This window comes from Mycteria americana, chromosome 3 (assembly GCF_035582795.1).
Source record: "Mycteria americana isolate JAX WOST 10 ecotype Jacksonville Zoo and Gardens chromosome 3, USCA_MyAme_1.0, whole genome shotgun sequence".
In the NCBI taxonomy this organism is placed as follows: Eukaryota; Metazoa; Chordata; class Aves; order Ciconiiformes; family Ciconiidae; genus Mycteria; species Mycteria americana.
Genome location: NC_134367.1, coordinates 110,371,771 through 110,397,319, shown reverse-complemented (window position 1 = coordinate 110,397,319; position 25,549 = coordinate 110,371,771). Strand labels below are relative to the sequence as shown.

The following is a 25,549-nucleotide window of genomic DNA, read 5'->3' as shown; positions in this document are numbered from 1 at the left end:
GTTAGTTTGGATAGATGCTAAATGTTCTCCAAAGTGCAGATCTAGTCAGCCCACAGAGGCCCTGAAGCCAGCTGGGGTAAGCTTCAATGCCGCATCAGGCAGATTATCACATTGCATTTTCTTCACAATGAGAGTCAAGGACGTGCCACCCAAATGCGATGGCAGCCAGTCAGCTCCAAGGCCCAGACATTTTGGGGTGCAGGCCAGGAAAACAGATGCTGCAACCTTCCCACTGTTTCCTCACTTGTCTAGGAGATGACTAACTTTAAACTCATCTTGCGGCTACTGCTTAAATGTGTGTGAGTATCCAGGCCGAAGCGTCTTCTGCTTTTTTATCTGAAGTACGTCAGGTTTCATGGAACTGCTAATGATTCATGGTTTATTAAATAAATCCCAGAGTCAGGTGTCTATTCCAAAGATGTATGTACTAATATCAACTGACAGTTTGAAAAGAAAACCAATCACTCGCGTCTTCATCAGATAGACCAGGGCAAAATTATGATCAATTATTTTCCTTCAGATGCGTGTCTCTTGTGAAAAACTAAATCGATCCGTTCATTTAGCAAATGAGACACAACAAGACATAGAGTACCAAGGCTTCGGTGGGCGGGAGCGCAGGCAGAGCCCACTGTGCCCTGGGGATAGGCAGCACCGCCTGAAGGTCTCTGCCAGTCACTATCCCAAGAGCAGGACCCTCTGAGAGCCACCCCAGGGGACAGAGCCTGCCCTGACTGCTGCCAGACCTTTTGGAGAGGGAAGGGCCAAGTGGATCCCAGGGATGAGAAGACAGAGCTCTCCTACACAGAGATGAGGGGTCTTCTTGTGCCTCAGTGCCCCTTTTAGTAATTCAGGCACCATTAAACCAGACACCACCAGGGAGGGTTTGTGAGATCTGCTAGGGGTGTAAATCTGATTTCACCGCAGTCAGAGTACTCTTCTCGATCTACCCAAACTATGGATGTGGCCAGAGGGCTCACAACATCCTTCCCCTGCGCTACAGATAGAAAAAACTAAAATAAAGAGCAACTGATTGCCATCTGACAGCTCCTGTTCCTCTCTCCTCAAACCACGGTGATGTACGGCAGCTCAGATCTTCTCGCACCTGGTCCCAGGACTTCACGCATGTAAAGCTGGTAAAGGACTTGGGGAGCCTAGCAGGGAGACAGCTACAGAAGGGCAGGCAATCAAGCAACCACATTAATGCTACTAACACTGATAATAAAGGCTCTGGATGGCCAGGGTATTTCCATAGTACTTACTGAATGCCAGGAAAGCACAGCTTTGATTCAGCTAAGCCTATTTTTCAAATAATGAAGCTTAGGGTAAACAAGATGTGACATCAGTATGTTAAAAGTGAAGATTATTGCTCTATTCTGGTATACCAAATACGAAACTAAGCAGCATTCAGGACTGCTGCATACTCTGTCCTACACAGCCTGGTGACTATAACCCCCATGTCATCCACAAGTTCAGGTGGTCTTGTAACAATTGTGTAATTAAAATATAAGGTTCTGTTCACAATGAAAATTTAAATATCCTGCTTTCATCTGAAATATTCTCCATGGGTACAAGTAACAGAGAAGTATCCTAGAAAGACACGGAAAGATAAAAGGAAAAAGTTCTTCTCTATTCCTGCCTGTGTATCGAGTATAGCTATTCAGCAATCTGTTTCTAGTGCATTTTTCTGTTCCCCTGCAGAGTTAGTCCTGGATGTGCACAAGAAATGGAGTTGCCATCCAGTGAGAAGTGTTGACCTATTGCAAACTGCTGCAGAATCAAAATGGGAAGATGAAAAGTCTGTGGCATGAAAAATTCCAAAAATTTACTCCACAGAAATGTCAAAACAAAATGTGTTTGATGGGAATGAAACAATCTAACTTGTTGGCATGACATTTCTCATTTTAAAATATCACATCAAATTGGTATTTCAGAAAGAGCAATGCCATTTCATTTCGAAACGCTAGCTTGCAGCAGCATTTTCCATTCTGATTTTCCCAGATTTTTTTAAAAACAGCCAATTCATTGAAAGTTGCAATTGTCACTAAAACATTTTTTTTTTCCTTCAGCAGAGTTGACCCTGCAAAGCATGATGATCTGCTCTCACCAGCTCACTTCTCTTGCTGTTTGTGTAAAAAGGCCATGTAGCAGTGGAAGAAAGAAAAAGAATTCTAAAACCTGGAAACCAATTAAACCATAAGAACTGTAACTATGGGGTACTTGCAGTTATATTCACTATATTTTCTGAACTGACTAAAATTCAAGTAGTCATTGTTGATCTTACCAGACTGTGAAACAGATATTATTTTCCTGACTAAAGGCAGGCATGCAACTGCATGAGAAAGAGATGCACATAATGACATGCTTCATTTGCACATACAAACTAGGGACGTTTTCAGCAGCATCTCTAGGCTGGGCCTTTTATATGCATAGCTACCTGGTTTGAATGTGTAACTATGAGGGTTAAGGATGTACAGTCAACTGGAAGCGAGCACACCATTGCCTATTAAATTATTTCACGGCACCCCCGAAGAAGTGAGCAATTGTTATCCTCCCTGCTTTATAGATGGGAACAGTGAGAGAACTTCCTGACATGCCCAAAATCACAAAGGGAGCCTGAAGCAAAGGCGGGTTTTGAAGCCGTGTCTTCAGGGTCTTGCTCCAGTGACTCCACTGCAAGGCACATGTGCCTGCTCTCGGCTCTAACATTTCATAGAATATGCTTTTGAGAACACCGATTTCATATGGCTTTTTCTCATCTCAGTGAGATCAAAAAAACCCGAGATCATCCTCATTAAATTCTTACTAGTTTAATGGGCAATCTAATAGTGAGAGAACACAGACTATGAAGTTATAAATACCATCACGATTCAGTGCAACTTCAAGAAATAAGGCTGAAAGATGAGAGGAAATTATAGTTCTCTTTGTCTTTCTCTGATCTTTGCAGATGAACGGCGCGTGGCGTTCCTGAGCAGCCGTAAGTGCCCAGCGCAGGCTAGCACAGAGATAAGTGGTCCACCCTGTACTGTGGCTCCTGCACCAGTCCCTGCTGCTGCCCAGGGCCTCCACCGAGGTAAGGAGGCCTTACCAGGGTTTAACTACATGCTACCTTAGGAAAGGGGCTGGCAGAACGGGTAATCCTCCAACAGAGCTTTAGCAAACTTAGGAAATCACCTTGAACCTGCCCCGGAGCCTTCTCTCCAGCTGGCATCACAGGGACAGGCAACACATCTTACCTGTGCCGTTGCTGCCGTGCCTTTGCTGCTGTTGCAAGGATTTAAGCTCAGGATGGGGAACTCTTGGGCTTCAGACTTGTGCGACTCCAGGCAGCTCTGCCTTTGCCTGATCACCCCAGTCTGATAGAGCGATTCCTCGGGAATCCTGTGGGAACAGCGTGAAAACAACATCCCTCCTCTCCCAGGCAGACGGAGTACTCAAAGGGAGGCTCAGTGGGGTAAGGAGGGTGTAGTTGCACCATTTCACCTTCAGAAAATGAGAGTGGCAAGATCTATTGCAATACTGAACCACTGAGAGCAGTACGTGGGCAGGGATGCTGCAGAAGCAGCACTCGGAGACGGATGGCTGGCCTTTCTAAGAGGAAAAAATAAATAAGGGACTACACAAGGCAAACAGAGGAGCAAGGAATAGACCGTGAGCAGGCTGAAGGTCAGCCTTCAGCTTACAGGAGTGGGGAACTTCATAACAAACCTCCACAGAGCCCTGGCATTCCCTGTGAATGCTGCTGTGCAATGCCACACATGGCAAAAAAGCAAGAAAACAGCTATAAAACACTTTCACGCTGTGATTCTGCACTCAGCCATTGCACCAGCAGGTCCCTGGAAGTATCTCCAAAACATTTGCACCCTTTTTGAGGATGGTTCCTGCTAGTGACTGGGGGAATGGATGCAACGGTTTCTGGAGTAATTTTGGTGACTAAAAGGGATCTGCGCAAAAGCAACCGTGGAAGTGCATATCAAGCAAAGCATTAGGCTAGGAGTAAGGCAGAGCCACCTGAATACAGATCATAAACTCCTAGAGTGGATGGTTTCACAACAGAGAAGTCTTGAATATCACACGTGAAGGGACTAGAAATTAGGTGCTTTTTTTTGTAAGCAAGAGTCATTAAGTACTGAAACAACCCACCAGAGGCTACAGTGGATTTTCCACCTTGGGATACTTTAGTAAGGAAAACTGGCTATTTCCCTATACCACCTGTCCCGCAGCGTGGGCAGGAGGATACCTGAGGAAGTCCCACGAGCTAAGAGAAATAACCGGTGCTTTGCCCCTCACCAGCCCTGCAGCAAAGAGCCACGGAGTCTATAAAACTGCTTAGAGAAAGCGGGGTCGCAAACGAACCATGTCACACTGTGAGCAAGCTGTGTTTCAAGCCAGCACAAAATTCACTATGCCCTTCTGTGAAGCCCAAGGGAGGAGGTGCCTGTGTCTCTGGGGCAGGGGTGTGGGGGCTGGAGGGGCAGAGGAAAGCTCTGTGGGGCAGGAGGGATGGGGCATCCTGCTGGCCTGCTAGAGGCAGGCAGAGATCGCACATCCATACCGAAGTTCAGGATAAACGTTTTCCAGGTACCACTTGAAGCTGTGGCATTTCAACCTCTTCCGCAGCTCCACTCTGCTCTGGACGCTGTGGGAAGAAAATATCATAGAGATACAAGGGAAACAATGAAGGTGAGACCCAACGCACCGAAAAGGGAGGCTGAGAGAAACCCAACAGATATGCACAGAGAGCAAACACAAGAGCATCAGCAGCTCTATTTTCTGCTGTCTTCTGCATGAGCTTGGGCAGTCGCTTTGATCTCTGTCTCTTTGGAGGTCTCACTTGGTAAAATGGCACGATGACATATTGCCATTTTAACAAGGAGCCTGGAGTTTGGTGGATGAAAAGGTTCATGGAAAAGTACAGTCATTTAAAAATGATTAGTAAAAAAAGGTACGCTATCTACTATATGCAATAAGTATTTATTTAATATATTTATGTACTAAGAAATTAATATATGCTATTATAAATTACTCTTAGTTTACAGGACTACAGAAGGACTTGATTTCCAAGAGCACCTAAACATGCCTTTAAGTCAGCAGAAGTAATCACATGGTGAAACACTTCTTTCTTTCATTAACCAGGGCAAAATTTCTGCCGAGGGATCACGGTGTATAGGGACATTTTCCAAACTCCAGCTCCTCCCTGGGCCAGCCTCTACCCATGGAGCTGTTACGAGCTGGCATTTACAGAGCAGTAGGAAGCCTCCAGTACCTTCCCTTCGCATAGCTATCTTCTCTACAGCCTCACATATTTAGCAGGACAGAGCCGCTACTTCATTCGGTGTTGACGGATGGGAAGAAGATATGAATTCAGTGGAAATAGGTTAGTCACCAGGATTTCAATTTATTTATCCTGGAGATTGAAGAGTAGCCAGAAGGAATTTGGGTTTGGATTTGGAACCCCTTGTGGTCCAAAGGAAACTTTCTAAGGAAAGGAAGAGCATATGAAAATGAGAAATTAACACAAATACTTACAGTCCTCCTGACAGGGAGGCGTTTCTGACTGTTCACAGAATGAATGCCAAACTCCCTGCATACAAAGCACTTGCTCCTTTCCAGTAAAGCCTTAGTGGGCCCAAAATTTGGCGATTTTCCTGCCCCTCAGCCGCCAGCGAGACCTCCGGACTCTCTCCCCCAAACTCCCCTCTGGGACCAGAAGTAGTTGTACCTAATGCCAAGGGCAGGACCCAGGCAGAGGGGGTTTTCCCCCGCCTCGATTCGGTTCACTCACTGGGATAAACTAGCATAGCATATAAACTAGCTGTTTATATGTTTCATTGCTGTGCTCATAGCATCTGCCTACCATTAGCATTTAATTGAGCGTTACTACAGAAACAACGCAGGCGGGTTTCCACAGCAGGGCGACGTCACCGTGAACACCCACTGCAGCAGGCAGGGCACAGGCAAGGCACGGGCAGCAGAGGAAGACACTTACTTTCCATAAGGCCTCCCCTGGGCTGCGGGACGAGCCGCGTAGTAGTACTGCTTGAACTCGTCCATCCACACCTCCGCGGTGCGCTTGGTGTTTCTAGAAGGAGGCAACGAAAGACAGGTGAAACCAAGGCAACCTCCGAGGTGGCATTTTCTAAAATGCGTTGACGGATCCATCCCGCTCTCCTCCCATCCTCAACTTGGTCTTTGGCTTCACCCAAACCACCTTTGAGCCAGCTCACCCCTCACTACTAGAGAAGGTACTCCTCCTACCCATTACTCCAGGGACCAAACACAACAGGCCAAAGCTTGGGTGAAGAATTCACCACTTCAAACTCAGTTGGATGCTTTGCATCTGCCAGACTCAGAAGGGAAGCTTCTCTTAAGCATCATCTCCCAGGCAGGCATGCCTGGGGTTTTCTTTAGTGGCTGGGATGGAGCTCTGAAAAGTGGTGCAAAATTTGCCAACGACTGAAGGCAAATATTTCCTTTGCATCAGTCCTGTACGGCCTCTTCTGCTTTGCACTCCTGGATTTCACTGAGGCAAATCTCAGCATTCAAAACTTAAGAGAAACCACCCCGGCCACAGTGCTGTAGCATAAATGTCAGTCTTCCACATCAGCCAGGTGTCTGCAGGAGGTTTATGAACCTCAGGCAATCTTCTGTTGACTTCAGATGGCTCTAACTCTCCTTGCAAATGGCTCTGTTGTTCCATGCCTATCCGCCCATCCCTGCCCGGGTCAGGGGAGTCCTCCAAGCTCCTGCTGCAAGGCAGGCCAGTGCCTCCAAGCTAATGCTACCATGCCACTGGGCTGCGGGTGCCACGGGGCAGGCTCTGATCTGGCCGAGTCCCACATGGCCAGAACAGGAGACAGTCTGCACGTGAACCCAGCACAACACTGGAACCTGAGCTGTCCTTCACACTGAAGAAGAGGCTGTGTGGAAAAAAATCAATATCTGGCAGAAAGGTGGAGATATTTTTTGCTAACATCTCTGTTTAAACAGAGGTACCAAATAGCATCAGGTTGCCAGAAGCTGCTTCTCCTCTCAGTCTATATACTACAACGTTAAGTTTAAGGCTGATAGATACCATAAAGTTAATAAAATCCCAGCTCCTAATGCCTACAGATGTGTTTCTCCAGACTGCTTTCCAGTCCCTTGCTGATTCACGGTGCTTCTTCCTCTCTCTCTAGGGCCACTGCAATAGTCTAAGTGCTCTTCCTCAAGAGATGCCGAAGCCACGGTGTCTACATCCGTATCCATCCTTCCCCAAAGTTCAGGGGGGTTTTGTCTTGGCCTCCTGATCTCATTTGGGGTTAGAAGAAGCACGGGGAGAAATGCTGAGGCTCACACCTAGACGTTGATTCAGACTTCCCCCAAATCCCCGTGCGCCTGTGCCTGGGGTGCAGCCGGACGAGCTGTACCCATTCAAGCTCCCCTTGCTCCTCCTGCAGGTGATGCAACGCAGACGCTGCCTTTTCACTCAGGTTTGCAGCAACTCCCACAGTGGAGATGCTGCCACATCCCAGCCTCCTCTGCAGGAGTTTTATTTCACCACTACAAGCAAGAGCCCTCCTCCTGACTCTCAAATTTATGCCCTCCTTCTTGATGCCAGCAATGCCCTGTGCCCCTCACCACTGTCTTTTTGAAGCAAGGTGACAAGGTCCCCTTCCTGCCCCACACACTGCGTGGCTGGAAATCACATCTTAGGTATAACTGAGAGGTGTCATTTGCACTCCCCCAGTTCGTTGTCTCATGCAAAGCGTGGGGAAGCTGCAGAGAGCCTGGGTCAGTGGTAGCCCCGCTGCAGGCGGCTGGGTCTTCACAAATACCTTGTCGGCTCTTTGTAACACTGGGAAAGCCACGCTAAAAGGAATGCCCGGTGTGTAAACACAGACAAATGCGGTTTAGCTGAGAAACAACCCTGCATTAAATATAAATGTCCCCGGTGTTTTTCTCTGTCATTTACTTAATGGACAACCTTCAGCCTCGTGCTCTAAAAAAGGAGGAAATCCTTCCTGACTTCACTAGCTGCTCCCATCATCTTTCCCATGCCGGTTCCCACTTCTGGACTGCCTCCTTCCCTGCCCGCTGTTTCCAGGATCTTAGCCCATTTCAGCCAGCCATTTCAGTACCTGATTCAGTCTACGTTCCGGTGTGCGAGGACAGGTCCCCTTCAGCTGGGACGCCCTGGCAGTTCCTTGGGTGCCCCGCCAGCGAGGCGCAGCCCGTTGCTGCCTGTGCTCGAGAGACAGCACCAGCCCGCAGGCGAAGCCCCCCGCTCCAGCACGCTGCTCGGCTCCCCTCTCGGAGAGGCATCGGGAACCAAATTTTCTGGTTCAGCTGAGCCACTCTCAGCCCTCAGCTAAGGTCACTGGGTACTGACAGACATTGCTGGCAGCCTGATTTCAGGTCATTATAAATGTGTTCTGATGACCTTAGGGTCTAAACCATTTGCTGTTATGGTAGCTAGTGCTCAGGGAGATGCTGGGGCCGTCCCTCCATTTCTGTGCTGATGAAAGGTACCATACGAGTGTCCTACTTCTGTCATATTCTCAACGCTGTAGAAATCCTAAGGGAGAGTCACACTGACTTGCATTTTCTTTGGCTGAGGAGATTCCTGCCCAGGGATATTTCAAAGTTTTCCAAACAAACCTTCCTCCCCGTCTTCTCTGCTCCCCGCTCCCCACAAGGCAGCACCTTATTCCGTTTCACAAAGAATGAAGCAAGCGCAAAACACCTACTTAATGTATGTATTGGCATTTCCCTCTGGAAAGATGTACGGATGTTTCTTGCGGAAGACGTGCCCAACGCGGCTGCAGGGGATGATTTCCAGGCTCCCTCCACACATCCACACACGGAAAGAGATTTCTACAAGAGAAGCAGCTTCAGCATTTTGTCTTTCTGTCCTAGAGCAGGCTGGATGCTGGTATTACCTCTCACTTCATCCTCTGCCACATTAAACTGGGGTAAATCAATTACCAGAGGGGCTTTCCTAGGCACTACTCCCTTAAAAGCGCATTTCAAAGCTTCTTGCAATCTGTTTGAAGCCAGTGCACTTGAAACCTGCCTGTAGCACAGCAGGTGCTATCACAACGGCAAGTGCGAGACAGTAAGTAGGTCCCTTTGCATACAGCCCCGCTTACATTGCAGAATCATCTTGCCAGTTTTGTGCTCCCCTAATTACTTCTGCACTGCCTATTTCGGAGTCACTTCGCTCCAAAGGGCTGTCAAGTTCACCAGGAAAGGCCATGAATTCTGTCTATTAATGACTACAATGGTCATTATCTTTACGGATCCACCATTCTGCAATGTGAACAGAGAGCTGTGCATCCATCACCTGTCCCAAAATGGATCGGAGCTCATCCTGCCCAGCACATACTCCAGGCTGTGAGTGCCGACGCTGCGGACCAACAAGGCACGCACCTTCACGTGAGCAAAGGTCAGTGGTGGGAGGGATTATCCCAAAAATCTGGATAAGCTGTCAGTATGGGAAATGTCTCCAGGTTGCCCCAAGTTGCTCTCTGGCTGGTCCACAGGGCCCTTCTGGAGGAAAACAAGCCTGTGGCACAATCGACACTAGAAGTTACGGGGCTCTTGGCAGGGAGCTGGATGAAATCCTGGCTGGCAAGGTAGGATGGGTGAGCAGAATGGCTGATCTAATGGGTCCATCTGGTCCTAACGCCTGTGAAGCTATGAATCTGCAGCTATATTGTCAGAGAGTCACGTTTAGACAGAACCAGCATGGAAAAGATATGAAATTAAAAAGAAAAGGCTTCTGCAGTTCTTTGTATCCTATTTAATCATGTTGACAGTACAGAGCTACATGTGGCATGTATTTACTCCAAAACTACAAATTCCTTTTCACACACACCCCCCCCATTTAACTATGGAAGTCGGACAGGAGGACACCCATCATCTCTGCCAGCTCATGCTCCCAGCAGTCCCCTCACATTTGCCAGCGCAAGGATGACTCGTCCCCAGGCTGGATGCTGGCAAGGCAAGCGCCTGTGGCAGGAAGGCCATTTGGGCAGCGTGGACAGGCGGGCACTCCTCCTCCTCCAACGGCAGGCACTGCCGGCCTGCAAAGCTGCCGTCCCTCCAAAAACACCTCACAGCTTCAGGGAACAAAGGAGAATTGGAGCCCAGACCTCCAAAGCCACCTACGCTCAGGTGCAGGTCGCTGCAGAGGTGGGAGCCGGCTTCACAACGCTCCCATCCCCGCTCCCAGCACACCCGCCTGCGCCTGGGCTGATGGAAACGGGAGGCTGGCACAGCTGCAAAACCCTTTTGCCTTGATGCCTGGGTCCAAAATTCAAGGCTTGAGCCCATCCCCAACAGCTGGCCCTGGCAGCAGGGACCAGCAAAGGCTGGGGTGGGAAAGCACAGCAGGGAGGAGAAGCATTTCTTTCCAGACATCCCCTCCCCTTCCCTGCTGTGTTTACAGTCAAGTGCTGCAACAGCAGCTGGAGCCTCACCACTTTCCCCAGCGCTGGGTATTAACAGGCCAATAAAACGTGCCCTTGTGCCGTGTCCTGGTGCTATATTGGGAGCAACCTTGATCACAGCTGCGGGGAAATGAGATTACAGCAGGATGCGGCCGCCCGAAGCTGCTGCGCTCGGTTCCCCTTGCACGTGGCTGTGGCTCTCATTTGCTGTGTGCGACAGTGCCGGCCACGCTGCCAGCGCCGCCGAGTAAATCAGAAGGGTGCCCGATAAAAGGGGACAATCAGCCGAGCAGCTGTGAACTGCAGCGTGGCTGCTGCGTTGTGCCTTCCCCTCCTCTGGTCCTTCTGCTTAGCCCGGGAGAAGAGCAGCTCCCTGAAGTGCTACGAGGGAAAGACCTGCACCGTTCAGTCCTTGCCTGCTCTTAATTCAAAGCCTAATGAAGAGGTGAGCTGAGGTGATCTCTGTGCACTGCGAACGGGAGTGAAAACGCAGCGCTGGGGAGGCAGGAGATGGTGAGGAGTCCCAGCCCTCTGCTTCAGACACGCTGCACCCTGCAGACCCGGTTGCACTGCTCCAGTCCCAGCGGAGGCAATTAAAGCACAGGTTTCTGCAGGTAGGGACGACCCACGGAGCCATCCGTGGCAGCTAACAAACAAGGTCTCCAGACAGGCCGCCGAGATCTAAACGCCTTGAGAGGAGGTAAACTGAGGCACCAGTGATGGCATGGCACGGGACCAGCTCAGAGGAGCCAGGGGCGCAGGACCGGGCAGTGCCCTCCACCTGGCCTGCGAGGGATGTCTGCAGTGCCGGCGGCCCCTCCGAGTGACCCCCAGGAGAGGTGCGAGCCGTACGCATTGGGGTGCACTGGGCTTGGCAAAATACCTTCAGCGCTTCTTGCCGGCCTGCGAGTCCTTCTGCCATTACTCATCAATTCATCTACAGGGAATTAAGTCAATTTAAGAAGTAAAGCACCTACAGTGTCCTCCTTCTAACCCAAACACACTTGCTTTTGTTTTGCCTGAAGTCTCCAGCCCCCTCTTGCTGCCCAGTCACTAACATTAAAGGCAGCAGCGATGCTCCCCAGGACCAGGGTCCTGCATCCCCTCAGGACTAAGCTACCACAAAAAGCACAGTTCACTGCAAGTGCCCAAAATGAGCAGCCGCTCCGTCAGCTCCTGCCCTCCGTCACCTGCCCAGAAGTGGCCGGGGCCGGCAGGGTCACAGCTGCCCTTGCCTGTGCGCGAAGCAGAGGCGGGACACGCTGCCCTCGACTGCCGCGCCTGCGGGAGACGCAGCTTTGAGCCGGGCACGCTTCTGCTCTCAGGGCGATGGGCCAGACGGGATCTGCCCCGCTGCTATGCAGACCTGCAGATGCAAGACCAACTTTTTTGTTGCGGCGGTAACCTGCCCGGCCCCTTCCTCGCCTGCTCCCTTCGTCGCACCCCGCAGCGCAGCCAGCACGTGTTCGGTCAGGACCAGCCTCCCGGGGCACGGCAGCAGTAAGGGAAGCACGGTGCTCTGTAGCGTAGGCCATAACCACGCGTCAGGAGCGCAACGCCTGCCGTTGCAGGGCGTTGGACAAGCTGCCGGGATCGAGCGGGCTGCCCCGTCACCGTTCACGTCCCAGGAGCTGGCTGCTGTCAGAGATGAGTGACGAGCAGAGACGGACAGCGGGTCAGGCGCAGGGAGCCAGTCCCTCTCCTCCTGTCTAGTTCCCGTCTTGAATGCTTTGTTTGGGCGGCTGATCCAGCGGGGAAGGTGGGAGGGCGGCTGCTCCCTCCTCGGTTTCCTCAGAGCCACCCCACTCAGAGGAGCAGATGCTTCGGGTCAGACCAGTGGCAAGACAGCCACCCACAGAGAGAAAGCACAAGGGCGAGAGATCCTACTGCACAAGAAGATATAAATAAATAAAATATGCTGGAGGAAAAAGGCATGTGAAGGAAACAACAGTGCCAGGCAGCGGATGGGTTACTGCAAGGCAGCAGCTTCTGTTCCCTTGGATGACTGACAGCATCGTTGTACGTGTAAGACACAAGATCCTTCCTTCCTTGCTAGCCGTACTCCCCAGAGGTGTGAGCTATTAAAGCCAGGTTCTGATCTGCCTCCCTGACATCAAGTGCCTCCCCCTTCTTTCACGGATACAGTCTATTGCTCTGATCTGCAGCATCGCTACGGCTTCAAAGAGAGAACAGCCCAGCCTGATCCAGCTCCGCTTGACACGGGGGACAAGGGACAGGCTGCTACCTCTTTCATGTGCCCTCTCAAGTTTGCATGCAGGAGATTTCTTAATGCCCATCTTGCCCCGTGATAATGGGCAGAGATGACTGAATTTATGTCAGCTCTTAGCCTCTTTTTTCCGTGCAGGAAAAATGGTAGTGTCAAGGAGAGCCTGGCAGCGCTCAGCCATCTAGCGATACAGGAATGGATAAGCGGCCATGTTACTTTGCCACCTACTTGCAGCATGCCAATGGAGCTACTGTTTCAGGCACTCTGCAAATTCAGGGAGGCACTGATGCCTCAGTTCATAGCTTCGAAATGCTATCGCCAGACAATGCAATAAGACACGTCTTTGCTTTATTAATGAGAAAATAAGAGCAGGAAGGAATAGGAGGGTGCGCGTGGTGTTCTCTCATCTGTTGGTAACACCGAAGCTGAAAACTCTGTGCTTTAGGGTATTTACCTACAGAAAATCAAAGCAGCGTGGAAGGCAGGGAGTCTCAAGTCCCATCGTTCATGGTTGTTGGATCCCTTACTCACCTGAGACTGTAACCTGTAAATGTAAGTGAGGGAAACCACGCAGAGCATTCAAAGCGACATCCAAAATGACCTTGTATCCATCTGGCATGACTCAGGAAGAGAAGCCAACACAGCAAGGCGCAGGAGGAAGAACAGTGACTCACCGAAGTTCTCCCCGCCCCAGATGTCCATGGCACTGTCGTACTTCCCCAGGTGGTTGAACCAGGCTTTGTCGATCACAAACAGCCCCCCGGCAATGATGGGAGTCCTGCAGAACGGGTAAGGGAAGAGGGACACACTCTCAAACACTGCTGGATGCACCTGGATGCACAGAAGCAGCCCCTCCCTTTGCCTCTTCTTCCATCCTCAGGACATTACCTATGTATCTCCTTCTCACCAGACAAGGAAAACACACCTCAAAAAGCATCTGAGCCTTTCTTTCAGCTGCCTTGGTATTTTGCTGTCAATCATAAATTGCCTGGCACTAATGACTGGCTAATGCACCCGTCAGCACAACTCCTACAAGCCCAAAGTTCACAGCCCTGATTGTAGGCTTCAGCATCAAAAATGCACTTAGTGCTCGGGGGGTTATTCACTCAGACGGGCTTTTTGCCTGGAGCCAGCCTATTAAGAGCACCATTCCACCGGGGAGGGGAAGGCAGAGCCAATTCAGAAGGGCTTTTTAAAAGCCATCACTAGCTGTGTGATCTTTATTTCAAAACAGGGTTATTTTTCATTCTTTGGATTAGCTAAGAAAACTGCACAGAGAAGGTCCATGGAGGAGGGGAGGGCAGACCCAGAAGATAGCTCGAGACTTGCCATTTACCGGCACAAATCCTGTCTCCATTCAGTGACAGACAGTGTGGACACCTAAGCGTAGGCTCGGGAGGAGCTGGGGTGACTGCTGCGCCCGGGCGAGTCTCCGCAGTGCCCTACGTGGCAGGATGACCAGGAACGCGAGGCCAGCCTTCGGGAAGCCAGCGAGAGCTTCTGTTAACAGCAGCACCCTAAGGAGCAGCAGTGCTTTGCTCCCCTGCGAGCTTTCTGGGGCCCTGAGCTTCCTCCAACACCCGGTCTCCTCCATGCTGCACACCCCAGCTCTTCACGGCTGGGGATGCGGACGCCAGCACTCGGCTTGCTGCCAGGAGAGACTTCCAGCAGAATGAGGGACTCCCTCCATCCCATGGCATGAGGACAGATGGCATCTCTCCTGTTCAGCTTTGCTCTCTCTCTCCTGCACATCCCGAATTTCTGAGGAGCCTTCAGCAAGGTCCAGAAGAGCAATGCTGATCTGGAAAGGCTGGACTAGACACCACGGTTTATCAAGTGGGCTGAGGACACTGCCTTATTTTTAAGTGATAGCTGAGCTGAGAGAAGCAGGAGTCTAGAGCACTGGGCTTTTTCCCTAACCATATTCAGCCTCCTTAGCACTACCAAAACACGAATAACCATAAATATACCCCTTCTACCTTTATAGCACCCTCAGGCTTCAACGTTGGGAGGTGAAGCTTGTACTGCAAAACCCAAGCTAGCCAGGAGCTCGCTATAGCTATTAGAAGTTCAGAGCTGTCCTGGAAGGAATATCACACTGTTATGGGGCATGGTGACACACACGAGGTCAGATGAGACGCCCATCCTGCCCCACGTTCCTCAGGTGCCTCCTTCCCCCTCTTGACTTACTTAATGGGCTCAGTGGGATCAAGTCGTTTGGCTTTCTGCTCTGGAGAAAGCTGCTCCCATTTGAAATGCAGACTCCAGTCAAAACCTAAAACCAAAGTAGAGAAGTACCATGGGGAAATTAGAAATGGATATGGATTAGGAGGCAATGCAGGCTGCAGAAGCTGTGTTTGATGGAGTATTTTCCCCACTTTCAAATGACTCAAGCCACGGAGATGCAGCTCTTGGGAGAAGAGTCCAATGACTAACATATTTTACTACTGCATAGGAACAAGAAACAACACATTGCATTACAATTGCAAAAGTCAAGTACTCCAAAGGCAGGAAAAGTCAGAATTAAAGCTGCTGATGAAACCTTCCTTTGTCCCCTTGTGCACACAGATACACGCTCTGATGGATATTGCGTGCTACAAATAGCACAGGCATACTAATAAGCGCTACAGTCGCATCCTCCATTTGTTGCCTAGACATCCTCCCATCTCCTTTTGTCGGCAGCCCGGCTTTCAGCGCTGCCAAGGGTGGCTTTGACATGACCCTCCTTTCCTGCTTGACCGCCTGATCCACTGTAGCAAACACCATTCCTCACGCCACGCTTACCTGTCTCTAAAATAGCCTGAAAACAGCCAGCGGGGAATACTGAACAGTGCTAATGTGCTTTTTGCAAGATAGCAGGAGCCGGCAGTGTGGTGCAGAGCCACCAGCTCCTCGGGCCAGTGCATTCTCACACCACGGGACGGACGCCCACGGGGCACGCACGCAGCTTGGACTCACCTCCTCTGAGGTCCGAGGAAGCCGCCACATAGGCAAAAGTGTCCAAGTTGATGATGTCAATAACAGGGCTGACCACTCGGGTGGGATCCTGGAAAGCGGAAGCGAAACGACCCATGACTTCAGATCACACCGCTCAAACCGGTCAAGGGATGCTCTAAACCCCTGGAGACACCAGGTGGCTGGAAATCTTGGTGTCCTTCAGGTTTGTCAGGGACAAGCGCCCATCACTGCCTCCTCCTCCTCAGCCATCACATCAGTTCAAGCAAGGAATTAATGGCAGCAGCACCAAGCGGCAGAGGTATTGCTGGGAGCCAGGGGCACGCCAGCGAGAGAGGCTGGGAAGGCGGGCACCATCTCTCCTGGGAAAGAGGACTGCCTGCTGCTGGGCCGCTGAGCTAGCATCTCTCACCAGCTTTGGCTTCACCCGCAGCCTCCGCCTCCGCAGGCTGTGCGTGGACTCAGCGCCGAACTCGGCTGGATGCAAAGCTCTGTCTGCCTTTTGCAAATTCACCAACGTATTCCCCTTTCACCTCCCTTAAATACTTTTCACAGAAGTCAGGTGACAAACAGGCAGTTGAAATGACAGAGGCAAAACACAGGCAGTCAAGCAGCTTAAATGCAGGCATTTTTTAAATGTACAAACTATGGGGGATACAGTTAGAGTTTTGCCAAAGGTGTGAAAGGGTTAAAAGAAAGACCCGAATTATTTTAATAATTATTTTAAATAGTTGGTGGTGATTTAATTAACATCTTGTTATGGGCAAAGAGATTATACAAACAGTTATGAACAAAAACATCTACAGGAGGAAGAGAGTCTGACAGCTTTGACTGGTCTCTTATCTCCCTTTTTCTTTTCAAAAATCCCAAACTCCAATTATAGCTCAAACTTCAAGCTTTTACCCTCGCCAGATCAAATCGTTTTTCACAGCCATGCAAAGGAAAGCATCTGAGCTCATACAGGCTTGCTCTCTGGCTGGGAAAATGACTTTGTTTTAGAAATTAGTCCTAACAAAGAAGTATTCAAATGCAGCTGTAGGAAGAACCAAGGGCCATGAGCCGGGAGCTGGACTAGAGCTGGAGTCTTCCAAATGAGCATGACAAATACTTGGTATTTCCATAACAACTTCCAGTCAGGAGTCTTAACATGACTTTCTGTGAGTCAAACAACCCACTGAAAGGGCAAGGTCTGCTGAACCTAGGTACTGCACGCAGAACCTCAAGTCACGTCCAAGCACGATGAGCCTTTCAAACCCATCGTAGCTGCCGCACAGTGCCCCTCAGACTGCCCAGCTCAGCGCACCCAAGCACCCTTTAGCTGCCTGAGGGTAGGGGAAAGGTTTTAAGCAAAGCACCTGCTTTGCATGCTGAACACTGCAGGGAAAGGATCGTATCGAGTCATTTAAAACCTGCCCCTCAAGCATCTTACTGGTAAGCACTTCTAACTAGCCCACACTCGTCCCCAGTTTCAATTCCACACTTATACTCATTGCACGGCACAACTTCTTGCAAGAAAATCCCCCGTACCTCTTGTCTGAGTGCATTACTGCAGTGTGCTAGCAGCTTTCAGCAGGGCAACCTCCTCCCTGCCTCACTTTCCCATGCCATGTCATGGGAACATTTATATTTACCCAGCTTTCATGAAGGTCTCTCTGACCCTCAATAGAAAAGCACGGCATGCTCGAGAGCACAGCGCTGTTGCTATGATTTATTTTGGGTTGAGCACCAGATCTTATTATAGGCAGCTTTACCATTCTGGTTTTTTGATACCCGCCCATGCCAGGGCACGTTAATATTAACACCACCCAACTCTCCAATCCTTGTTCACATGAAATTCTCAAAAACCTGAGAATGCACTTCTCCAACACGCTTTTCAAACAAACCAAATTATGGAACTAAATCAACAGGAAAAAACTCTGAAAATGGTCCTGGAGACAATGGATACATTCCAACCGTGGAAAAGGACCATGATTCCAGCTTGTCTCCCAACCTCTACGTCATGACCTCGTAATGGACGACAAAACAGGCCACGGTTGCTCCTCTGGCCCCACAGCAGCGTCAGGCAAGGCCAGAGGGCCAGGCTGCCCCTCACCTGCCTCCCCCTGCCCCAGGAGAGCACCAAACTGGGGGGGATGCTTGACCTGGAAGTGGGGGGTCACCATCCACTGGTTCATCCCAGTGCCATTTGCAAAGTCAGTTTTGGGGTGAGCTCGTTGAGTCGTGCCGTAAAAACACCTTGGGCTGGATAATTACATTTTTAGAAAAGTTATTCAGTTGAAACGCACCATTAATGGCTTTAGAGATACTTGTTCCGTAAGTAAAAACAAGAGCCTGCGTGCCCAACAGGCTCACGGTCATACGCTCACAAACACGCTGGTGCGAAACACCCACCATTGCTGCCGCTCCCTGGGACACGCACCCTCCCGGGCAAGGGTCCGAGACCCCCAGACCTCCTCTCTTGCCCCCACACCCCTTCACTTGCTCTTAGACTTTCCAGTCCTGCTGGGTTCCAAACTCACGTGCTGGGCATGAGCTGCCTACACCCGAAAGGGAGCGTGGGCCTGGGGGGGGGTTGCCATCGGCTGCCGGGAAAGCTCGACGTGGGGCTCAGGGGCCACCTTAACGTGGGTGCATGGTGGCACGCAGGGGCTCCGGTGTTTCCCACCACAGAAAGCTGCAGGAATAGCTGCTCTGGCCGAGAAAAAAAGAAAAAGAGAAGCGACGTGCAGGGCGGCTGGTGGTGGCAAAAGAGCTGGGTGTGCTTGGAGGCACTCACCGCTCCTTTGCCTGAAACTTAAATTACATTAGCTCAGAGCAGACTGTTCCTAGGGGTACCAGGGTAAGAAAGTGCTCTGTCTAGGCGGCTAATGCTCACCGCAGCCGTCGGCCAGGGAAGCCGGCTCTTCAGCACAGCCTGAAGGTGGCAGCAGTAACATTTCATACACTTCATTGATCAATATTTTAACCCTGATGGAAAGGATGGGTACGGTGGGCCTGGGAAGAAGGAAACCGAGGACCCGCTGCTCTTATCCTGCAGCTTTTGCGAGCAGTTAAAAAGCAAGCAAGTGGGACTCCGCTTGCTTTGCAAGTCCCTCAACACTCTTCACAGTAGGTTTCCCTTGCTGCCTTCAGCTGGGCTGCAAGGCACCGGGCAGAGCAAGTGCAGCGTGAGCAGCAGCACAAGCTTACCAACTGCCTTACTTCCAACCAGAGACAGATTAAACCCAGAAGAGCAAATAAAACGAAGTTCACGGAGGTGACGTTTGCACGTGATGCTATATTCAGACCACGACGCAGTGAAACTCCTATGCCGATGCCACACGTGGCATCCACATTCACCTACCCCACAGGCACCGAACGTGGGGCACAGTCCCGGAGCTGCGCGGGAAAGCAGCTCTACCTGTCCCCTTCCTGCTGCCACCGCTGCCCTTCCCCTGCCAAAACACATCAAAAGCTCTGCCTGGGAAGGAGGCGATTGCTCTGGACATCCCTCACCAAAATACATCAGGGCTTCAGCAGAGAACGAGGAATGCCTGCTCAGAGGAACAACTGATGCAGTAAAGTTTAGTGGTGAATCCCACCCTGGGGCAGGCCAGCTACGAGGCTCGAGTGGGGTATCATAGCACCCATAGCGTTCTCGAGCTGCCACCGATAATATGAACAGGCCATTTTCATTATATTACCATTTATCAGCCGTACTGCGGCCCAGCCTGCAAGCCGAGGTTGGGACCCCTCCAGCACTGGCTGCGCTATGAGGACCAGCAGCGCTGACTGCCCTCACCCACCGTGGAGGGACCCGACCTGGTGCTGTGCCCCCCTTCCCCATCACTGCCGCACACAGGGGACGCGCAGCCACCACGTATGGAGGTGTGAAAAGCAGCACACCTTGGACGAGGGGCACTGCGAACACCGGCTGAGCAGATTTCTCCAGAGCTCACCGCCTTGACCTCCCCTTGCTCCTCAGCTGCCCTTATTTCAACAGAATTCAGTAGTTTTAAAATTACCGAGTAATAAATACTAGCAATCAGGAGCCAGAGGTGTAGCAAGGGTGGAGGAACGAGGCACAGTGAAGGGAAAGGACCACGCACCCGCGCCGGAGCTGAAAGCTTCATCCCCTGCACCGTGCCAGCAGGTCACCAGCACAGAGCTCCCTCCGACTCGAGTGACAAGGCACCAGGAGCCTCCGTGCACACGTTTGGTGGGAGAGTTGCCGCTGGCGAAAGGCAAATGTCATTGTCTGCTCCGAAATCAGCAGAATTTAAATCCTATTAAATCAATTTATTAGCGCTTAATTTGCATGAAATTAAATTCAGCCCCTATTCAAGGAGCCGTCACTCCCTTAAATCATCAGCGCTGAGCATTTTACATGAGTCTAATTAAAAACTCTGCTGGAGCACTGCCCACGTATTCCCCTTTCACCATTCAACCTGTGCTTGCCAGTTGGAGCCCCACTGACCCAGGAGGCACCTTGTCCCACCCACCCACAGGCTCTCCCAGTCTCGGAGACAATTCCACCTGGCTGCTGGGTGGAGGATGACCAGCAAAGGCCGCTTTGCACCCCAAAAGCTCGTTGTTTTCTTACACGGATGCCTGCATGCAGTTGGTTGCAGTTGGGTGGTCATGCCCATTGAGAGGGAAGAGGAGGTGGACATCAGCGATGCATCCCCTGAGGGTGGACCTGGTCTCTCAGGCGCACTCACCTCTTTGATCCTCTGCAGCAGAGGGAGTAGCCAGTCCTTATTCACCTCACAGTGACTGTCGAGGAAGGTCAGGACTCCTGCTCGTGCCACATCTGCCCCTCGGATTCGGGACCGGATCAGACCTGTTCAGGGACACACCATGTGAGCTGCCACCCAGATGGCTGGGCAACGGCCCCGGGCTCCTCCAGGATGGTCTCCTGCACTCACGCATCTCCTGGGTCTTGACCCATCTAAATCCCATCCAGACAAAACATGGCTCGGGTTCATTGCCTCCTTCCCAGTGCTGCCAGGCATGCCAACCATCTCCCAAGGTCACCAAAGCAAACAAACGGCTCCACCAAGATTAATGACTTGTGGCATTTATGCCAATCCTTAATTTGCGCAATTATTTCTGCTGTCACCTTCTGGGGCAAAATGCAACTCAAAATGCTTTCATAACCCCCCGCAGGTAATAAATCTAACACAGATGTAAGTCAGTGGGGAACGAGGCAGGGGAGTCGAGGGTGGGATCACCTCGTGCCAGAATTAGGCTTTTCTTAGACTGCTGACTTTTCCCTGCTGTGCCCCTTTCCGTGTCCCAGTGACCCCCAGATCTCTCTCCCACCTTGGGGGCACTGCTGGTCTGCAGCTCAATGGGAACACATTTTCCACCAAGGAAAGAGGGTCGGCTCTCAAGGTGCTAAAAGCCCGCTTGGCTCATCAGGGCCCTGACGGTGAATTTAGAGTCCTCCGGAGCTGGAGATGGATTGCTGCGTGTGTTTGTGAGAGAGAAAAATGAACAAAGATGGAGGTCACGGAAAACAGCTGCACACACGGATTTCACGCTAGACTCTTTGGCAAGATCACTGCTCTTAAAGATGCTCTGTTCCTATTTATACAGGAGTCGACCGGCTTTCCAGCACTCCTCCTGCCTGCGGCCGATGCTCAAGTGAACCGCAACGTAAGAAAGGAGACGGTCCGCTGGCAAACAAGAGGACACGCAGGTTGCTCAAGGGGAGCAGAGCTTCCTGATGAAGGAGAAACAGCGGTAATACGAGCGCAGATAGGGGCAGATAAAGAGAGACAGAAGGGTTTCAAGGGAGCAGCCAGACACCAGGTCCATGCAGAAGGAGGTCACTGACTTTCATATTAAAAATCCCTAGAGGAAAAGCGTCAAGGAACAGCCTCTGAGCAGGAGGGAGAGGGACAGGAGAACAAAGCCTGGAGTTTGTTAAGGTCACCTCCTGCAACGCAGGCTGTCCTTGTATCTCTCTCTGCAACTTCTACGATCTTGTGGGTAGGCACGGTCTGCTGTACCCACCCCAGCCCTCCCAAATCCTGGCAAGTCCTGAGGGATACAGCTTCAGGGATGTATTAAGTGAGGTAAGCCCTCCAGGCTGGCTTCCCAAATCCTGACTGCTTTATAGAGCACCAATACCTGCAGGTCCATCCAGTGCTGGGGGCAAGCACATACGTACCCCCATAACACAGGAGAGAGGTGAGAAGGAGGTGCAGGTCTATGGAGACGTCCCCTACCCTCCTGCCAAAGCAGGTATCTCTCTTATGCCCATGGGGGGTAATGCTACCCTGACACCACACCTGCAGAGCTGAAACCTTCTGCAGAAAGAACGCACAGACAAACCCTCTCTGCTCCTCAGTCTCCCCAACCTGACACACACCTGGACTCACACCTTCGATTTTCAGCATGAAAAAACTTCTTTGTTTTTTGTTTTCCTAACACTGCAAAGCAGGACTTGAAAAAAACCATTCAGATTATGGGGAGCTGGAAAATGTCTCAACAGGTTGCCAGCAGCAGCCCAGTAGCACATACATTCATTCTCCATATACATACATCCTCCATATAGCCCTTCTTAATCTTTCAAATATAATTAATTTTTTTTTTTTTTTTTAAATCCCACAGAAGCAGCAGGAGCAGATCTCTTCTCTTTCATTAGAGCAAACATCTTTAAAAATAAGACCCGGGGCTTTGTTTTGCCTGTTCTAATTTTCTGGCTAATAAGCTACAGCTGAGCCTCATTGGATATCTTAACGGTCCCATCTTTTTCAGCAAGAGAGAGAGGATCCATTTCAAATCCCAGCCCTTTATCACATCTCCTTTTATCAGGGCCCCCCATGCCCAGGAGCCGCTGATCTCCCTTGTCGCCCACTCCACTGAAGTCCCCCCTACTCCATCACTCTCACGCCTCCCAAAACCTGGGTTTCCCACCTGGGTCGTGGTCCCGCAGCTCTTACCTTCTCGCCGTCCATTCCGCAAGCACTTCACCTTGGGGAGCTTGCCCAACAAGCGGCAGTCATCAGCTTGGGAAACACAAAGGGAGGATACGTCACCCTCAGCCCTCTTGGTGGCTCTGGCAGCAGAAAGGGTCCTAGGGGAGACTGGGAGCAGGGAGAGGACCCCGTCCTGGACTGGCTGATGGCTCGTTAGGGCGATGGCACTGCTGGGGCACAACAATCTTACCCCTCCGCTCATGCAGAAATCGGGACTGGCAGAGCAGCAGTTTTGTGAAAACTGGTGTAAACCCAGCAGATTTACACCGAGAACAGCTGAATTACGCTGTAAAGTCAGCGTAGAAGAGCCACGGCTGGGGTCAGAGTTTTTGCACTTCAATGCAAGTGACTGTTTTTGGTAGCTGCAAAGCAACACGTAAGCTGTTTGATGCATGGCTGCGTGGTAGGGCAGGAGCCTCCTCATGGCCTGCAAGCCCTGAGCGAGGAGAAAGGGATGGTCAAAGAAAGAGAGCTCCGTGGAGCATCTGAGGGCTCTTCGTGCCCGGGGCAGCAGCTCCATGGGGCAGAGAGGCCCCACAGCCACCCACCCCTGAGCTAGGGAGGTCCTGCAATCCCACCTGCAGTTGTTGCCGTTGCTCTCGCCCCGGTGCTGCCTGCAGCCCCAGCATCCCTCCTCACCCAGATTTCTCCCAGCAAGAGCTGGGTCTGCAGGCAGGCGCACCCACCACAGCCCCTTCTACCTCCGCACACCCACGCGTGCCTCTCTCCACTTCCTTGGCACTACAAACGCACGTGCGTGAGCCCCATCCCCGCCACCCACCCCGTGCGTCCACACGCACCTCCGCGTGCTTTCATCCCCTCCAGCAATCTTTGTTGACAAGAGACAGCACCGCACTGGTATCCCTAACAACTCCGGTACAGAGCTGCATTGCTCCGCGCACACCAGGGGAGCAGAAGCGGCAGGGGCTGGCTACGGACCTACAATGGAAATGTGCTGGGAGGAGCGGGAACCCACGTGCAGAACAACTGCATCCCAGCGAATAAAATGTCAACGGACAGACAGAGGTGAGAAATGAGACGCAACTAGGCACGAGATAAAAGCACCAATTGCTTGGGGTGGGTTGCAGGGAAAAAATTGACCATGTGTGTATGGCATATTATGCAAATACATGCATTTTATGTAAATGAATGCAGACTAGATGCCAGCAGGCTCAGACTATCACAGGAAAGGAGATGTAAGACAGCTGAGAAGTGCCGATTTCAAGTAGCTGAGGGGCTGCTCTAAGTTACACGGGAAACAGGCTCCCCTCTAGTGCCCGGGGATGAGTTTAAACCCAGCCCCGCTCCTTCTCCCCAGTTCATGCCATCAGGTGTGCCACAACAGGGGAGCTGCATTTCTACAAACCCTTCTCCTTTCAGGAAGGCAAGCGCTTTGTCTATTTAGCCAAATAATGGGCATTTACTTTCTCCACCCTTCAAAAAGCCTGCTCTGCTGTACTCCAGGGCAGCTCGAGTCCTTGCTCCTGCTCCTTTCCTGTCGCAGTGGCGTTGCTGGTCCCCAGGCTTGCCCAGCCTGGCCCCCCGTGCACCGGAGTCGCTCCAGAGCTCACCATAATCACTGCAACCCCTTCCCTGGCTTCAGTGACTCCCCAAGGAGGTGTCGATGCCAAGAAGTGGGTCTCGTGTGAAATCTGTCCCTAATGCTCTCTGAGGCAGTGTCTATTTATAACATCCAAGAGCAAAGCATAGATACTTTATTTTTTTAAGCCTCTCTGGCTTTGTTTTCACATTTCTTAGTAAATGGCTACCTTTTGCAGCTCCTTGAAATCTAAGTGCCACAGACCGCTCAGCCCAGGGGTATTTTATCGTCCTTTTTATGTCTGAGACAGTTGTTTTGAGCACTTACTCTCAGCACCTGGATCTTCCACTCGCCCATCTCACCGGACAAGGTCTTTAGCTGGGGCAGTTCCCTGGGAGCCCCTGGGGCTTCAGCTACCAGCTTTTGCTGGAGATCGGGCCCATTGGTTTCACTTGAGTCACGCTATTAACGGGGAGAGAATGGCAGGAGGATGTGGGCTGTCTGTGGCATACAGAGCTATTTATGGTGCATCTCAGAAATGGGCAGCCCATGTGGGAAATCTTCTTTACATGGGTGAAAAAAAAGAAATCAATAAGAGTTCCTGGCCACCTACGTAAACGTATGCAGAACATATGCATACATCAGGAGGGCCAGACTATCATTATCCTGTGCAATTCCAGTGGTGTCAACCCAGAATTGCTCCTGGCTGCAGCTGAAAGCCAGATTAAATACACCACGGCTGCAGCAGGATACAACCGGGTAAGGATTGAATTCATGACTACTGGCGTAAAAATGATTTGCCATGCACTTTTCTTGTATTATTTTCATGAGAAGAGGTTTGATCATTTGGAATTTGAATTCTCCACGCAGCGACGCAAACCCGGCAGAGCGGGGTTTGCTCTCCACACCTACAGAGCTTTAAACTTCCTTCCACTTTGTCAAACTCTTCCCCTCCTCTCTGTAAATCCCAGTCTCTCACAGCCTCTTTCGGTTTGGCCCCTCACTTTTAACATAGAAAGGGTCACTTACGATCGTCACTGAAGTCATCCACTAGTATGATTTCATGGACGAGATGCACTGGGGTGCGGTTCAGCACGCTAAAGAATGAAGAGAGAAAATCCATGATAGTGCTTGACCAACTCAACAACCCAGCAAACAGGGCGGGAAAGCCTAGGAACCGATCCCTGCCAAAGCACAGAAGACCAGGCTTGCATTTCCAGAAAGGATATACTAGATGAGACGCAGAAACCACCACCCACCACCCCCCCCAGTAACCTACAGTGCCCAGCTATCAGCTCCCTGTAGCCTGATCTAAGAGCCGAGTGCCCGGTATCGCTGGGAAACACCTGAGATTCACCCTTACTACCTTCGTGAGCAAAAGCAGAGCATCACGTAAAGCCAGGAGAAACAGGCTTTTCAGCAACATGCA

At 51.1% G+C, this 25,549-nt stretch overlaps 2 protein-coding genes across 2 annotated transcripts in view; both read right to left on the bottom strand.

The window, feature by feature from the left end:
* The window catches only part of GALNT14 (polypeptide N-acetylgalactosaminyltransferase 14), a 100,496-nt gene that overhangs the window by 5,374 nt on the left and 69,573 nt on the right, over nt 1-25,549 (bottom strand). The window contains exons 4-13 of the mRNA XM_075496547.1: nt 25,150-25,217; nt 22,545-22,610; nt 20,313-20,434; nt 15,616-15,703; nt 14,848-14,932; nt 13,332-13,435; nt 8,727-8,853; nt 5,987-6,079; nt 4,553-4,636; nt 3,234-3,378 (exon numbers count right to left, since the gene is read on the bottom strand). Coding sequence (XP_075352662.1) covers nt 3,234-3,378; nt 4,553-4,636; nt 5,987-6,079; nt 8,727-8,853; nt 13,332-13,435; nt 14,848-14,932; nt 15,616-15,703; nt 20,313-20,434; nt 22,545-22,610; nt 25,150-25,217 — 982 coding nt within the window. The remainder of the gene's footprint in view (nt 1-3,233; nt 3,379-4,552; nt 4,637-5,986; nt 6,080-8,726; nt 8,854-13,331; nt 13,436-14,847; nt 14,933-15,615; nt 15,704-20,312; nt 20,435-22,544; nt 22,611-25,149; nt 25,218-25,549) is intronic.
* XDH (xanthine dehydrogenase) overlaps nt 3,877-25,549 on the bottom strand; it is a 253,277-nt gene continuing 231,604 nt past the window's right edge. Inside the window, exon 38 of the transcript XR_012774875.1 lies at nt 3,877-3,888. The gene's annotated coding sequence lies outside the window, so the exon portion shown is untranslated. The remainder of the gene's footprint in view (nt 3,889-25,549) is intronic.